The sequence below is a fragment of the Nilaparvata lugens genome, chromosome 8 (assembly GCF_014356525.2).
Source record: "Nilaparvata lugens isolate BPH chromosome 8, ASM1435652v1, whole genome shotgun sequence".
Classification (NCBI taxonomy): domain Eukaryota; kingdom Metazoa; phylum Arthropoda; class Insecta; order Hemiptera; family Delphacidae; genus Nilaparvata; species Nilaparvata lugens.
In genome coordinates this window covers 45,996,909-46,013,669 of record NC_052511.1, presented here as the reverse complement: position 1 = coordinate 46,013,669, position 16,761 = coordinate 45,996,909, and the positions used below count along the sequence as shown (strand labels likewise).

At 31.8% G+C, this 16,761-nt stretch overlaps 4 protein-coding genes across 6 annotated transcripts in view; 2 read left to right on the top strand and 2 right to left on the bottom strand.

Annotated features, from left to right (window-relative positions):
• The window catches only part of LOC111046890 (exopolyphosphatase PRUNE1), a 34,123-nt gene extending 31,030 nt beyond the window's left edge, over positions 1-3,093 (bottom strand). The window contains exons 1-2 of one of the 2 annotated variants that reach the window (XM_022332537.2): positions 2,859-3,093; positions 2,328-2,560 (exon numbers count right to left, since the gene is read on the bottom strand). In XM_022332537.2, the coding sequence (XP_022188229.2) occupies positions 2,328-2,560; positions 2,859-2,909 (284 nt within the window). In that variant the 5' untranslated portion in view covers positions 2,910-3,093. The remainder of the gene's footprint in view (positions 1-2,327; positions 2,561-2,858) is intronic. The other variant, XM_039434922.1, reaches the window with a different exon arrangement.
• LOC120352859 lies at positions 3,040-5,531 on the top strand. Its single transcript, XM_039435161.1, has 4 exons — positions 3,040-3,154; positions 3,594-3,763; positions 4,981-5,408; positions 5,494-5,531. The coding sequence occupies exons 2-4, from the start codon at positions 3,594-3,596 to the stop codon at positions 5,529-5,531; spliced, it is 636 nt and encodes a 211-aa protein (XP_039291095.1). The 5' UTR covers positions 3,040-3,154.
• A 27-nt stretch (positions 5,532-5,558) lies between these two features.
• On the top strand, positions 5,559-8,122 carry LOC120352762. The gene is made up of 2 exons (XM_039434923.1): positions 5,559-7,221; positions 7,456-8,122. The coding sequence occupies exon 1, from the start codon at positions 6,002-6,004 to the stop codon at positions 6,581-6,583; it is 582 nt and encodes a 193-aa protein (XP_039290857.1). The 5' UTR covers positions 5,559-6,001; the 3' UTR covers positions 6,584-7,221; positions 7,456-8,122.
• Positions 8,123-10,014: 1,892 nt separating this feature from the next.
• Positions 10,015-16,761, bottom strand: part of LOC111047080 (inactive rhomboid protein 1) — a 60,971-nt gene continuing 54,224 nt past the window's right edge. For both annotated transcript variants that reach the window (XM_039434919.1, XM_039434921.1), the window contains one exon: positions 10,015-16,031. In XM_039434919.1, coding sequence (XP_039290853.1) covers positions 15,702-16,031 — 330 coding nt within the window. In that variant the 3' untranslated portion in view covers positions 10,015-15,701. The remainder of the gene's footprint in view (positions 16,032-16,761) is intronic.

Below are 16,761 nucleotides of genomic sequence, written 5' to 3'. Positions count from 1 at the left end.
TATAATATAATAGAATCTTTGTAAATGAATTAAACAGTCTCAAATTGATTCATTTTTGTAAAAAGAGCCAAGGGCCCCCAAAAACAATCATAATTATGTGTGAAATAGATATTTTATCGTTCCTAGTTCTAAAATAAGGTAGTCTTGAAAAGTGTATATAATAAAGGAATCAAATGTTTGATGAAGATTGGTAAAATTTCTATGATCTAAAATCTCGTTTTCTGACGTGTCCTTGTGGTCTTATGGACCTAGAATACTAAATACTAAATATATACTAGTAGTTCTGTGAACAGTAGACCTCGCGCTCAGTAAGTTACATTGACCTGTTATGTTTTCTCAAAAATTAATAAATACTTTACCAATTTAAAATTTCTAGAAAAAATCCTGAATAAACATAGAGCTTTCTGTCTTATCGCACCGTGACGTGTCGTCCCGGAATGTAAGTGTAAGCGCTGTTATCAGGTCTGGCTGCCGTCGATATGCCAATCCAATCAACCCATCAGAGAACATTCTGTGTTGTCGTGTTGGCGAAAAGTCGGTGTGTTGAAATTAACAAAATAAACTACCATAATGCTGATTTCCTACAAACTTCATTCCCCACTTTTCATGATTTTAGAAAGCAATTTCTTTTCAATAATATTCGTTGCAATTTTAATCATCAGATTGAAAAATGAAAATGTAAAAAAAATGTTTTCTATCAATAACTTTAAACTCCAAACTAGAATCATGGCCTCAGCTTATGGAAAGACAAAGTTAGTGGACAAATCTCTACTAACGTTGATGGAAAGATAAATTTTCAAGATGTTCGATGTTTTTGAGTAGTATTATAGTCCACTAGACAGCTCATTTATGATGAATAATTCAATAGTCTGATTTTTTCGGTAATATTGGCGTATGAAGGAGGCTCCTTTTTCCTTTTATGTTATCCTTGAAATGCAAAATTTCCAAAAAAATCTTGTATATACGTCGACGCGCAATTTGAAAAGGAACATACCTGTCAAATTTCATGAAAATCTATTACCGCGTTTCGCCGTAAATGCGCAACATATAAACATTTAAACATAAAGAGAAATGCCAAACCGTCGACTTGAATCTTAGACCTCATTTCGCTCGGTCGAAAATAGAAATCCAAGTAAACTTTTTTTACTTATGGCATGTTTCGGCTATTAAAAAATTAATTAAAAGTAAACAATTTAAAAAAAGATACTTGGATTTATATTTTTACTTCTATTCAAGAGTAGCGCTATTATATTTTTTTAAACATTTTTATTGCCCATAAAAAACAAAATACAAAATAAAAAACTTACAAAAGAAATATTCTAGATTATAATATTATGCTATTTTACAAATAAATTAAAATTACATGGCATATTAAAATTATATGGTTAGTCTATGTCGACTATGGCCTATTACTCTATAATATACAGCAATAGACTACAGTCTCTGATTATTCGCGGCTCGAGCCGTCTTTCAGGAATTTAACCTTGAAATCAACGAATTAAATAGGCTGATAGACTACTTAATTAATAAATGATTAATAACTGATATGTAATGGTGGTAAAAACAATACCACTTAGGCCTATAATAGCTCGGCCCAAGTCAATTTCATAACATTAAATCAGTAGATGCGGTCTCAGCGAGTATAGTGATATCGAATCACTTAGTTTATAGCGAGGTACTTGTTAAGGTGCGTACAGATATACGCGCCGCGAACATGAGCAATTCACTTTTAATCAGCTGACTATATTTGTATTTTACAGAAACGGTATAAGATATAGATATAAAAAGCTTGGTATCAGCTGATTAAAAGTGAATTGCTCATGTTCGCGGCGCGTAAATCTGTACGCACCTTTAAATGACAGTGTTTGATTAGCAATTGTCTATCATTGTCTATTATTCAACAAAGCGGATAGCGCTATCTATCTCTTCTCGCTTTGTTTTGTTGCCAGATCGTCTTTTAACAATGTAGAATTATTGAATACCGTAATTAACAAAATATTTTATCTTTATTATGGAAATTCATTATGAAACCATTGAAAAGTATAATTTCATACTTGATAGAATATTTTAAACGAGAATTAACAGTTAATAATATTACATCAATAAACCGGTATCAGTTACACTCCATAGAAGGCATTGACAAGACAGAGGATCGGCAACGTTGTTCTCCTATCTTATTCCACTGCCATTATAACTTGGACCTCACTATAGTTGTCATACTCAGCTTTTGTGGTCATCACCCTCATTTTTGTTTATTATTCATTGACCTCCAACATCATTCAATAAATTGAAGTAGGCTTAGATAGTATAACAATTTATCAACTCACCTGAAAACCAGCATATTATCCTCAATGTTGTTATGATTGAGGAAGTATTTGACCTCGGTTTTCACATCGTAATGTTTCCTAAGTACATTTATCACAGGTACCACAGCACAATCAGGTGGACTTTCAAGAGACAGAAAGTAAGCATAGGTAATGCTTGAGACGGCTGAATCTAGATCACAGCTTTCATTTCCAATCACAACAGTTACAGGTCGCTTTTTACCCAAAATATCTTCCTAAAAAAAGAGAAATAGCTACAGAATTTTTTCAAGATTTTTGTACGGTATTTATCTATTTCTTAAAATAAAGATCAATTGATAAATAAAAAAAAAATACTGGTACTTTGGTAGGCTACAAGAATAAGAAATCGTCTGTACAAGCAACTAGCTGAACTCTCTGAAGGTTAAAATTGACAACAACAGTTAGCAAGGCACAGTTTCATTTGAAAATTGGTAAAATTGAATTTCAAATTAGTTTACAATGGATTTTAAATTGAAATATTTGTTAAATAAATAAATTTAAATGTTTACTTACATCATAACGCCGACTGGATTGAAGAAAATCATTAAGTTTACTAGAAGACATCTTAATTACATGAATAAGTATTGAACTAACGTTGAAAATACTATTTTATAATACCACTATGATAAAATAGACTTGTTTAGTTGTTTCAACGTGTGTTTTTACATGATTAAAAAGATAAAATTGAGCAGAACTCGTTTGAGGTTATGTGGTTATACTCTTATACCGTTTGGCTTTTACAGTTTTGTTTTTAGGTTATATAACCAAAACAGGTTTGCCGGCTCAGTAGATTTTATTGTGTTGAAAAGGTAATGAATTGGGTTAATTAACTATTTTATTTCATATTCTACAAGGTGATAAATTACCTAGAGTATTATTTCAAGAATTAATTTGCTTCAAAAGTATATTTTTGATTCTAGGCTTTATCTTCAAGTTGGCAAATGTCAGCTTTGTATGGCGGAGAAATTTAAAAATATTGCTACATAGAAAGATATGTTTCAATTTAATTGATTTTAAACAGTTTGAAATAAATATTTATGTAGAAATGATGCTCTATATTTGGTTTTAGTTGTACCTAATAAATGCTCTTGTAGTAACAAATTGTAAAATTTGTTTATTTGAGCTTGCTACACATAAAAACTGAATAATTTTCTATTGATTGCTTGTAGTGCATAGCCTACTTTTAATATATTTTTTTCCAAAATAAGTTATAATATTAATCATGTTTGATATCTACAATTTCTTTAGATGGAAAGAATGAAGATCTATAGACCTCTCAAAGCTCCTCCAAGACCTGAAAGTATCAAAATACTGTCACCTTTTGGAGAGAAACTTCTCATGATGTTACAAGAAAATAGGATTCAAGACAATACAAGACATTATTTTGGAAATCATTCTCAGACCAACACTTGTCGAAGGTAAGAAAGCCTTGTTACTGTCTCAAAGACTACTGTTTTTCTCTCTATAAACTAAACATTTATTACAATTTTAATAAAAGCAGTCTTAAAGATTAATAAGGAAAATTAGGGAAGCTGTTGAGTACAGTAATATATTACTGTACTTGAGGGTCCTATCTGTTAAGATTAAAAAATGACAAAATAATAGTGAATGATAAAGAAAATTTGAGCATTATAGGCTAATCAACATAAAGGATAGTATATATATATATATAGCTATTTACTATTCTTGATTCAGCTATATCATGTTTAAATTGTATTATTTACATTATTGAATCCATCAATTTTTCTAAGCATATCAACACTGATTTCATCTGAGGTTGTTCAAGAATTATAATAGTAAGTTATAATTATTGTTCAATAATTTAATAGTAAGTTATAATATTAAGGGTGCTTACTCACATGATATAGGCATATGCGATGATGAATGTTATTCCAGATTTTTAAATAAACTTCTGCAAAAAAGTATGAAGACTTCCTTCAAATGAGTTTCAGTCAAGTAAAATGACTCAACTTTAAAATTGACATGACTAGTCCTTATACCCCTTTAATAGGAGGTCACTGAATGCTTTAAATATCAAATAAGTCCCTTAAAAGCCAATGATTTTGTTTCTTCTTAGCAGAACATAAATAATATTGGGAAGACAAAATTTAAGACAATAAAGCTGCGTTTACACAAAAGTTATTAACAGAATGTTTATTTCTCCGTCCTTATAGATTCTATTAGATTGAACATAACTTATCATACATACACATGATGAACATACTATGTCTTTGTCAAGTTATATGATCAATCTAATAAAATCTATAAGGACTTTTTGTGTAGTTGAGAAGTTGATATTGTGGTAATTATTCATATTAAATGAAAAAGATTAAGAAATTGTCAAAAACAACAGATTTATAGATTGAAAGACCGGTTTCGGTTATTACACCATTGTCAATCTCTGATAAACCTGGCTGTGGTTTTTTGACAATTTCTTAGTCTTTTTCATTTAAGTCTATGAGGACGGAAAAATAAACATTTTGCTAATAACTTTAGTGTAAACGCAGCTTAGACATTTTCAGTGTGTATTACATCCAAAGCCAATAAATTCAACTTATTTAGAACACATCTCATTCGCTGAGATAAATCACTTCATCTTACATAAAGATGTATATTCTCAATTCCTATTTCACAGATTCGGTGATGAAGATATCATGCAGCAACTGGAAAGATGGGACGGTGATGGAAAAGCAATGACCTTTCCAAGTAGTCTAGATTCACCATCATCTATTGCCTCATTTTTGAAACCAATGGTGGCGAAAACTAGGGTCAACCTACAAATGAAATCTACTCCCACATCGAATTCTACTGTTAGACCCAATTCTACTGATAAAAATGCAGGTTACAATTTGTTGCAACGACAACCACCGATTTCTACTGCCAGTAATGATTCTACTGTCGGTAATTCTAGTGATACAATTTCAATCTACAATGTCGCTCACCAATCTAGTTCTGCGCAGAATCAAATCGCTGTGAAAAGACCTTCGATTTTCGCTGAAGAATTGGGAAATGCAAGGAAGACTCCTAAATTTCAAGTTCCTTTGCGTCAAACTCAACCAAAATGTACCGGAAAAATAATAGCTCACAAACCAAAGTTTACTGAAAATATAACTGGTAGATGTTTTTCAAACACTAACCCACAATCAAGGCTACCTCTACCACATAGCCGTAGACCTAGAGGTATAGGAGTACTGGAGATAGAGTATGGCAAGCCTTGCCCTGTGAAGAAAACTACACAGAAAAAGATTGGTGATTTTTTTACAGCGAGATCTTCATCTAAAAATAAAGAAAATGAATTTGAGAGTAGAGAAAATGTTAGTTGTAATCGTGGACAAAATGATGGGTATGAGTCAGCTTGGGAAAAGAAAAGAGGTGAAAAAAAGAGGAATTTTAAAGATCTGTTTGCAGCTCGCTCTTTCTCTACTGATAAAAATGAAGATGATGGAAATATTGATTGTAATGAGGTACAATGTGATGAAAGTGATTATAAATTACCTTGGGATCTTGAACGTACAAAAAATAGGAAATATGATGATTTTTTTGAAACTCTCTCTTCAACTACTGATAGACAAAACAACAATGGACTTAATAAGGAACAAGAAAACGATGAGGACTGGGAACCGAAAATAACACAACCCAGAAATAAACAAGGCGAAATGGGAAGGATGAAAGAAAATTTGGATTATAGTCAGAGTTTTGCTTCGTTCATAACGTTTCCCGATGAAGACGAGGGTGAAATTCGGGTGTCTCAACGATTTGTAGGTGGAAATGGATTAGAAAGTGGAAAACCAGGAGAAAATAGGTTTGTGAGTGGAAAATTAGGTGGAAATATATTTGAAAGTGGTAAACCTGGGAAGAATAGATGTGATAGTGGAAAATTGGGTAGAAATGGGTTTGAAAGTGGAAAATTAGATGGAAGTGAGTTTGTAGGTGGAAAATTGGGTGGAAATATATTTGAAAGTGGAATACTTAGAGAAAATGAGACTTGTGAAAGGAAGAAAAATGATTTGGAGTCCATTAATGGAGGTGATGAAAGTTATCTGGTGACTTTTGATGACATTATTGGTGCTCAAAATGGCGAAATTGAGGAGGAGGAGGAGGAGGAAGAAGATAATTATACTGAGGACATATTTGCGGCTGATGAAGAGATTAAAAATACAGTCAAAGATGAGAGTAAACTTGAGACCGGCATTGATAAAATTCGAAATAAATTGATGAAATTTCGCAGAGTTGAGTAGAGTGGTAAGTGAGATAGACTGAGATGAATTTATATATTTTATGAATAACCAAATAGATAAAATAGAGTGAGATATTAAGATATTTAAAAACAGTTAGATGAAGTAAATATTCTGGGATTAATCCTAAAAAAATGAATTGTTGTCGTATAGTGATATAGTTATTTGGATGATGTATGAATACTGTATGTCAGAGCAGCTAATAAAATACTAATAGAGCAAAGTAAGACTAATACAGTAAAATTCAGTCTTATTTTTATATGATTCCAAGTTTATAATGCAAGAGTTTAGAAGAAGATACTTTTCTAAATAGAAAGACTCTATTTTCTAGTAGGTGATTCCTTGTAGCAATGATTTGGATGATGTATGAATACTGTATGTCAGAGCAGCTAATAAAATACTAATAGAGCAAAGTAAGACTAATACAGTAAAATTCAGTCTTATTTTTATATGATTCCAAGTTTATAATGCAAGAGTTTAGAAGAAGATACTTTTCTAAATAGAAAGACTCTATTTTCTAGTAGGTGATTCCTTGTAGCAATGATTAAAATTCAGTCTTATTTTTATACGATTCTAAGTTTATAATACAAGAGTTTAGAAGAAGATATTTTTCTAAACAGAAAGACTCTATTTTCTAGTAGGTGATTCCTTGTAGCAATGATTAAAATTCAGTCTTATTTTTATATGATTCCATGTTTATAATGCAAGAGTTTAGAAGAAGATACTTTTCTAAATAGAAAGACTCTATTTTCTAGTAGGTGATTCCTTGTAGCAATGATTAAAATTCAGTCTTATTTTTATATGATTCCAAGTTTATAATGCAAGAGTTTAGAAGAAGATATTTTTCTAAACAGAAAAACTCTATTTTCTAGTAGGTTATTTATTTTAAATAATGTCTCCCTATTCCAGAGTGAATACAGTATCTCCAAGGACTTATATTATGTGCTGTTCAAGAATAATAAGTAACATTTACTACATGAAATAAATCTTTTTCCAAGTAGACTTCATTCATCCTAAAGAACTAATGCATATTTAGAATTTAGACCTAAATGAATTCAAAGACTTAGTGCCGGTTAAATTTTAACCGTGATTAATTCCACTAGAACCAATCAGAGAAGGCGTCTTTAAAAAGACTGATTGGTTCTCGTGGAATTAATCACGGTTAAAATTTAAACGGCTTTTGTGCAACCGGGCCTAGTTCTGTTTTCAATGCTCTTCTACTATAGTTGAAGTGGATAAGATTCTCAAGTTTACATTATGTTTTTCTATGAATTTCATAATTTAAGAAGCGGAGTTATACCTAGTTAATCAGATGAAATTATAGTTGAATGAATTTCATTTAGTTGAAGTATCTCATCCTAATAGCCAACTTTTGTTTAAATGTTACTTGTTGTTCAATCATATAAAATCATAGAATGATAATGTATCTGCCTATGTATAAATAAATAAATCAGTTTAATTAAGTTGAGTATCTCATACTAACAGTTATACTTTTTCTACTGTTACTTGTTAATTCATTTCACATCATCACATGAAATCAATAATTTTCCAAGTAGACTTCATTCATCCTAAAGAACTAATGCATATTTAGAATTTAGACCTAAATGAATTCAAAGACTTAGTGCCGGTTAAATTTTAACCGTGATTAATTCCACTAGAACCAATCAGAGAAGGCGTCTTTAAAAAGACTGATTGGTTCTCGTGGAATTAATCACGGTTAAAATTTAAACGGCTTTTGTGCAACCGGGCCTAGTTCTGTTTTCAATGCTCTTCTACTATAGTTGAAGTGGATAAGATTCTCAAGTTTACATTATGTTTTTCTATGAATTTCATAATTTAAGAAGCGGAGTTATACCTAGTTAATCAGATGAAATTATAGTTGAATGAATTTCATTTAGTTGAAGTATCTCATCCTAATAGCCAACTTTTGTTTAAATGTTACTTGTTGTTCAATCATATAAAATCATAGAATGATATTGTCTATGTATAAATAAATAAATCAGTTTAATTAAGTTGAGTATCTCATACTAACAGTTATACTTTGTTTTACTGTTACTTGTTAATTCATTTCACATCATCACATGAAATCAATAATTTTAAAGGAAAAATTCTCATTTTCTTGAGCTACCTCCAATAATAAATGATTGATAATAATGCTAATAGAGAATTATTTTGATAAAAAAACTTATCTTAGCAAGTAGAAATCATGTAAGTGAAATGAAACGTGGAAATATTCGTGGCAATAGATAATCAATCCTATAGAATTTAACAAGAATAATATTTATCAAGAAATTGAATGTAGTACAGTTTGTTGTAGTATTACAATGCAAATGTATTAATTACATTGTTCTTCTAATCTGTGTTGTATAAAATACATGTGTGATGTTATTGAAATTAAAGTCTAGTTTTCAATGTTTACGCCTTTCAATATAAATTTGGAAATTATTATGACTATATGAATATTACGTTTTACATAGCTTGGCTACAAGTGAGGCTCATTTGAACCTGTCAACGTTGACCTATCTATAAAAAAATAATGACAGTTTTAAGTGAATCTCACAAAAATAGATTGTATATAATACCATAGAGAAACAATAGCATAAGTAGATGTCCCATGGTATAGGGCGTTTATGTCGCAACTTTTACTGTTATCTCAAGCCGATAGTCCACGTAGTTCTTTCCCGTGAAGCTTTATGACGCTGGTAGTCTATCATATTGAGCCGTTCATACACTCTTACCCGATCAAAACAGTAAAAATCAACAATAATGGACAGTAATCGGCTTAAGATAACAGTAAAAGTTGCGACATAAACGCCCTATACCATGGGATATCTACTTACGCTATTGTTTCTCTATGATAATACTTTCTGAGTGACTTTAGTCTAGATTCTTTAGTGTAATTAACTAAAACAGTAAACATTAAACATATATGTTTATGAGAGATTAGAAGGACCAAAGTTATCAAAAAATATAATAGAAACTAAATAAACAAGATGAAATATAGAATAGAATACATTAATATAACATAATACACACGATCAAAAACGAAAACAGCTTGATGAAACACTATAGATTTCTATAGGTGGAATTCTATAGTGAAGTCCACGTTATAATGGCAGTGATTGTTTAGCAATGGTATTGCTATCCTTGTCTCTCATTCAACAAAGCGTATAGCACTATCACTTTCTCGCTTTGCCAGATCTTCTTTTAACAATGTAGAATTAATAATTAGATAACAAAATATTTCATCTTAATTATGAAATTATTATAAATTATAATTATTACATCAATAAACCTGTATCAGCTACCGTCTATAGAAGGCATTGATAAGACAGGGGATCGGCAACGTTGTTCTGCTATCTTTCTTCACTGCCATTATAACGTGACCCTCACTATAGGATGGGGTTGATTTAAGAATAGACCATCACCAGTTATAAGTTACAATGGATATATTTTCAATAATAAGGCTTTGGTCTTTCCATAGATATTACAAATAAATAAACAAACCATTTTATACACTATTTCTCAGATGTGTTATTAAATACGTTGAAAAGACAGTCAAATCAAGTGATAAATGCCTCTCAGCCCGTTAATGAGACTGAGAGAGATGATAGACAATTATAATTATCACTTATATAAACATACGAATTATATAGGCCTGTGCAAGTTAGAAGAGAGAGAGATAGAGATAGAGAGAGAGCGTCTTAACAGAACAACTGACTGTGAACCTAGATTATGCTGTGGTTAATCACATTAATTAAACATTCAACTATTTATGGTTGCTAGAAACTAGTCGATTCAACGAAACGGTTTTAATTCAACTGATACCTTTCAAGACCACCATTCATTCAACTTTGCCCTAAACTTTATACACTTGAAAATGATATGCCGATTATTTTCAGTAGGTAGTTTATTAACGTTTCGTTATTAGTATAGCTAACAAATTGAAAATTGTCCTTCTTGAAGCAATGTAGTGTTGTAACAATAATAAATGAATAGTTATTCACCTCGTCAAATTTAAATGCGATTTTATTTTTAAATTAAACTGTATTATTTCACTGAGAGAACATCTTTGTAGCTCCCCCGTTTTTTAACCACAGCATTTTTATCAATCACTAGTTACTGACCCAGCCTTCTAAATACATACATTACAATTTCCAATACCAAAGAACTGCAGATTTTAAACAAAATAATCCAAATACTGTTACAAAATATTTGAAATCTAATTATACGATCAATACATTACTCATCATCATTCATATAAGGGAATTTTCTTTACTTTAAAATTCACTGTCACTGAAATTTGTAGTATCTTGCTTCAGTTTAATATTGATGTTATGAAACTAAAACTAAATATAGTTTATATAATATTAACCCATCGTCACTATAAGATTAGTCGAATAAAAATGATCAAAAGTTTTACTCATCAATGCAATATTATTTTTAGATTTTCTCAATCAAGTCCATCTCAAGAAACAAAAACCAATGAAATTATTAAGTACGGTACGGTAACTGTCTTCAAAAATGTTTAATTTGATTTAGCTTACGATTGTTGTCTTTGAAATTTTCAATTAATTACAATTTTATCTTACAAAACATTTAGCTACACAGTTCAATGTTTTTGTAAAAGCTACTATTCAGTTTTATAAAAGTTCTCCATCGTTCATTCACAAGAATATTAATAAACTTAATAAATGATTATAAAGTAGTCAATGAAAAATCATTATTTAATAATTATTAAACTAAATGAACACAGATACTATATGAAATTAAGTACAGATAAGTAAAAACAACTAAGATTCAAATTAAACTAGTTCTTGAAGTCAATTTCTTATCTAATTTTATTGATTGTGTGTATTTTATTGTGCTTTCATTCTCAACCTCCTTTGATTGCACCTACTTTTTCCATCAAAATTGGCGAAAAAATTCAAGATTGTGCAACAAAAAATCAATTTTCACTTCTACAAGTCTACAATTTTTGGAATGTAGAATTGAGATTTATTTTTTTCCATTAGTTTTGGGTTTCTCTAGAGACAGATGGAGAGAGAAAACAACGTTTTTCTCTACATTTAAAATTTGACCCAAGGTTTGAAAAATTAACTAATGTTCTCAAATTTTGGTCTTGAAGTCTTCAGAATTCATTGTAAGTAGCTATGAGATCATCGTTGAAAGTCTGAAGTCAAACACTGATCAGAATTTGATCCTGATCAATTTTAATCACCGTTAAGTTGTGAAAATTGATCTCCAATTATTTTTGATCGGTAATTGAAGTTTGTATACAACCAGTCATTGAATTTGTTTCGTGTAAAATGTATAATCTACTCTAATGGCAGTTTTACAGTTTTAAATACACTAAAAAATGTAAGAATATATAATAAATTATACCAGAAGTAAATTATCTAATGAAAGGAAAATTTCACAACTTTTTTCAAAGTGACTGGTTGAACAGTTATTTTAAGATTAATTCTAAAGAAATTAGTTTTTTTTATTGTAGCACATAATTTTGTTGTATGTTTGGAAATTACTGCATTTCACAGCGTCAGTCTCAAAAAGAGATAACATTTTTGAATAACCCTAAGTTGAAAATTAATTATTAATTTGTGTACATTTTATTAACAAAATTACGGGATTTGTGTAGTCATTTCTCGTTATACAATTTTTGAATAACCCTGAGGTTTATTTTCAAACACTAACACGGAAAAATTGAATAATAATTATTATGAGGTGAATATATCAATAAATCACGGTAAGTTGAAAATTAATTATTAATTTGTGTACATTTTATCAACAAAATTACGGGATTTGTGTAGTCATTTCTCGTTAATACAGGTAGTGTTTTATGAGACTAAAATACTGAAAAAGCTCAAAGTTACATGATGAGTATTGAAACTAAGTTTAACTTGAAATAATCCACAGTTCATGACACGCTTCAAAGCCTCCGTTCGTTTATGATACAAGATAAACAATATTATTATGGTATAAAAAGTACCAAAAAACCAAATACAGTCATACCATGCACAATAAGTATATACTAAAACAGTATATAGAATATGTACCATACCACACAATCAATGGTTACTGTATTTATTGGTTAGCTTTACTTTGACTTATATGTTACATACGTTCACACTTAGATGCAGTTCCTTACAATCCTACTCCTAAATTTTTATTTTTGTCAAAAATAAACTTAGAACCTCAGTTTCTAGTTTTATTTGTGACAAAAATAAAAACAGTTCACATCCTTGAGTTGCCTCTTTATGTTTCATTTTTACTTTTAATAATTAATAATCATAACAACTGATAACACATCCTGTTTTGTGATTTTTCTGTTTAAAGTTTTATGCATATCATCATTATCATGTGAAGTATTTTATTCATTACACGAGACATTAATTTTATTAATAATTACATAATATTTATATGTATGTATAATATTTACAACCTCGGATAATAGAAACCCATACAGTCTCAATAATTCTATAGAAAAACTTGAACATACTTAATGCTTTGTTCGTTATTATTTGTGATTTTTTCATTGTTATCTAACACACAGTCATTCCCATGTAATATAGTTCTCACATGTATTCGGCATTCTATGGAATGGCTGTAGAGTTTTTTGATGAAAGACTTTCAGAATGTAACTGCATACATGCTCACTCTCCCACAGTGACGCGAAATTTATCATCGTTGTATTCACGTCTTTATTCTCACTTTAATGTCTTTTTGTTTTTAATTTAATTATTAATTAATTACATCGGCAAGTTAGGGTGATAATATTGAGTTAAATGTACACCGGTTTAATCACTACACAAAATAGCAACTGCTAATATCCAATCTTAACAGCTTTAGTAAAAATATTCAAAGTCTTGTCATGTTATCGATTTTTGTTCGACGATTTTAGTATTTTTGTTTCAACACTCACACACGCACACAGTCTGCTGAGATCAGCGAAATATTATAGTACTCGGGGGGGAAACCCTCGACTTGACACTGAAGCCACCAAATCAACGTAAACCTCAACTAACCTAACCTAATGTTAGTTTTAATACAAAATCATCATCACCTATAAAAACACAACACCAAGTGCCAGTTGCACAAAAGCCGGTTAAATTTTAATCGTGATTAATTCCACGAGACCCGATGAGAGAAGCATAAGACGGCTTCTCTGATTAGTTCTCATGAAATTAACCACGGTTAAAATTTGACCGGCTTTGTGTAACCGGGCCTAAGTACAGTATATAATACTAGAACGGTAGTCAACAATATTAAAAATGTGCAATAGACAATAAAATACAAATAATTGTACAAACTTGAACAAGTAAGGGTTGTAAAACTAATAGAAATTTGTCAAAATATGTAAATAATATAAAAAAGGGAAACTATACGACAAACAATCCGTTTTCTAACGCAATGAAGGGTAAAAGATCACAGTATCGACATGGAAATTGCACTAGATATAATATTTATATTACTTATTCGTAATGAAATAAGGGTTGAAACTATACAAAAGTATGTAGCATTCAAATACTTGTCAATTTTTATGGTGGCTTTTTTCAATTGTCTGGAATTTCAGCAAAATACTGGTTTGATTTTCTATTCCTGCCAGTCAATCATGTTTCATCACAAGTTTTTTATGAGATTTGTCATTCACTTGTTGATCACTGTTTCAAACATTTAGATCAGTTCTTTTAATGTGCAACAGATTTCCAGAAAATTTCTGGTTGCTTTCAATCCTTTCAATTCTAATCTCTAATCTTCCATTCCATCAAATGACGACCTACCAATTTCTCATTTTACCATAACATTTCCAACCGGTTTTACTTCTACCAGAGAATAATTACCATTGATTGCAAATCAATTTTTCATTAAGGAACTAATCTGAGAAACCCAAAATTTTGCCACTTTACTGCATTGATTTTCACCGGCAAAACACCAGGAGTTTTATATAAACTGTGGCAAAATGCAGACTGTAAATTTATTACTACCAGAAACACACCAGCAACCGGCAAGTTGATCTCTGATAAAACACTGATAACCATCAAAACAGTAAAGCGGATTCACACTTATCAGTAACCGTGTCCGTTACAGTGAGAATATTATTCCCATTAGTTCTAATGGGTCTATTCACACTCAGCCCGGACGAGCGAGTGTGAATAATACCATAAGATAGTATGGGAATAATAAATGTTCTCTGTACCGGACACTGATATGTGGGAATCCAGCTTTAATCTCCAAGTGCCGGTTGCCCAACAGCCAGTTGAATTTTAATCGTGATTAATTCCACGAGAGCCAATCAGACACGCCGTCTAATCAAGAAGGCCTTCTCTGATTGGTTCTAGTGTAATTAATCACGGTTAAAATTTAACCGGCTGTTGTGCAACCGGGCCTAAAAAACTTCCAATTCCTCCACTTCATCACACTGCTTCTTAAAACACGACCGGCCAAATACTAATTGTTTCTTTCACTGCATTTATCCCAGGCAACATTTTATTCAAACAATGCACTGCATAAATTCTCATCTTAATCTCTAACCAAATTCCATTCCACCACTTTACAATACAGCTTCTTCTGACAGTGATTGGCAAGATACCAGTGTTAATTTTTCTCACAGTGATTTTCGCCGTGTTTTTCAACGGTAAGAGACCGGTGACAGGCAAAGCAACACCAATGACCAGTAAAATACCAGTTTTTACTGTGTTGATTCTACTCGCCGTGATTTTAACCCTCTCAGTGATGCTTTCCGTAACCCTTGCAGTGTTAACCGCCCTTTTCGCTGTGAACTCAACGATTTCCAGCCAAATTCCAATACTTTCCAACCAAATAGCAATCCTTTTCTCAGTGATCATGACCGTACTTATCTCAGGGCTCCTCGCCGTGATTTGATTAACCCTCTCAGTGATGCTTTCCGTAACCCTTGCAGTGTTAACCGCCCTTTTCGCTGTGAACTCAACGATTTCCACCGAAATTCCAACATTTTTCAAGCAAATACCAATCGTTGTCTGATTGATGATGACCGTACTGATCTCAGGGCTCCTCGCCGTGATTTGATTAACCCTCTCAGTGATGCTTTCCGTAATCCTTGCAGTGTTAACCGTACTTTTCGCTGTGAACTCTACGATTTTCAAGCAAATAGCAATGGTTGTCTGATTGATGATGACCGTAGATGATGACTCAGTGCTCCTATTGGGCCTCCCGCGGCACAGGGGTCGCCGCCGGTCCTTTCGTCATACCGCAGAGTGGGGGGGATGCTGGCCCCCTGAGGGGTCGGCCCCCCCGTCTGAGCCCCCCAGCGCCCCCCGCTGGGCTTGAGGTTGATGTTCTGTGTGGCGCACAGGTCCCGCGTCAGCGGCAGACACGTCAGATAGCTGCACGCCTCGCAGTCGTAGATCGGAATCACGTAGAACAGAAGCACTAGAAGCAGCAGTAGCAGCACTGAGCCCACCAAACATACCTACGGCGGCAAAAAGAACGGATAAATTAGTTTGATTTATTGACAAAGCAGGGAAAGATGACCATTGACACAATACTTCACATAGCTGCTTGAGACGCAACTCACACTGATCAATCATAGCAATTAGACATGTCTTCATAAGCAACTATGTCAAGTATTGTGACTAAAAGTGACTAGTCTTGTCTTAACAAAATCTGTTAAGCTCTCTAATTTCATGCGTTTTGTATGTAATTAAAGATTTTTTTTAAGGTTGTGTTTGTCTATTATATACTTTGCTACATCTTTCTCTTCAAAATTAAATTTTCTACAAGTTCTGTAAAAAAGTTTCGCGTATTTCGTCACATATCTTAAAAATTACTCTAGCTACAGGTCTGGAAACGGTTTTATTCAATTTCTCAATCCATTTTACATAAAGTACGCTAAATTTAACATCTTAATTAACAGCCAACAAATACCAGTAGGGCTTCGTTTCAGCAGGGACACAGAAATTCAGACGAAATCTTCCATCCTGTATAATTAAGTTTGTAGCGTGAATGTTGATGTTGTGGAACTTTTCCATAATTGAAGAGACTTGAGACATAATTCAAGAGACTTAACAGCTGATGATGTGTGAGCACACACGAAAGCATGCTCCTGTAAAATAATTATTTTTATTTGAATAAAGTGGATTTTTGACAACATTCCAAGTCTCTTCCATCCTGTATAACCTTGTAACCAAGCATTTTCGGAC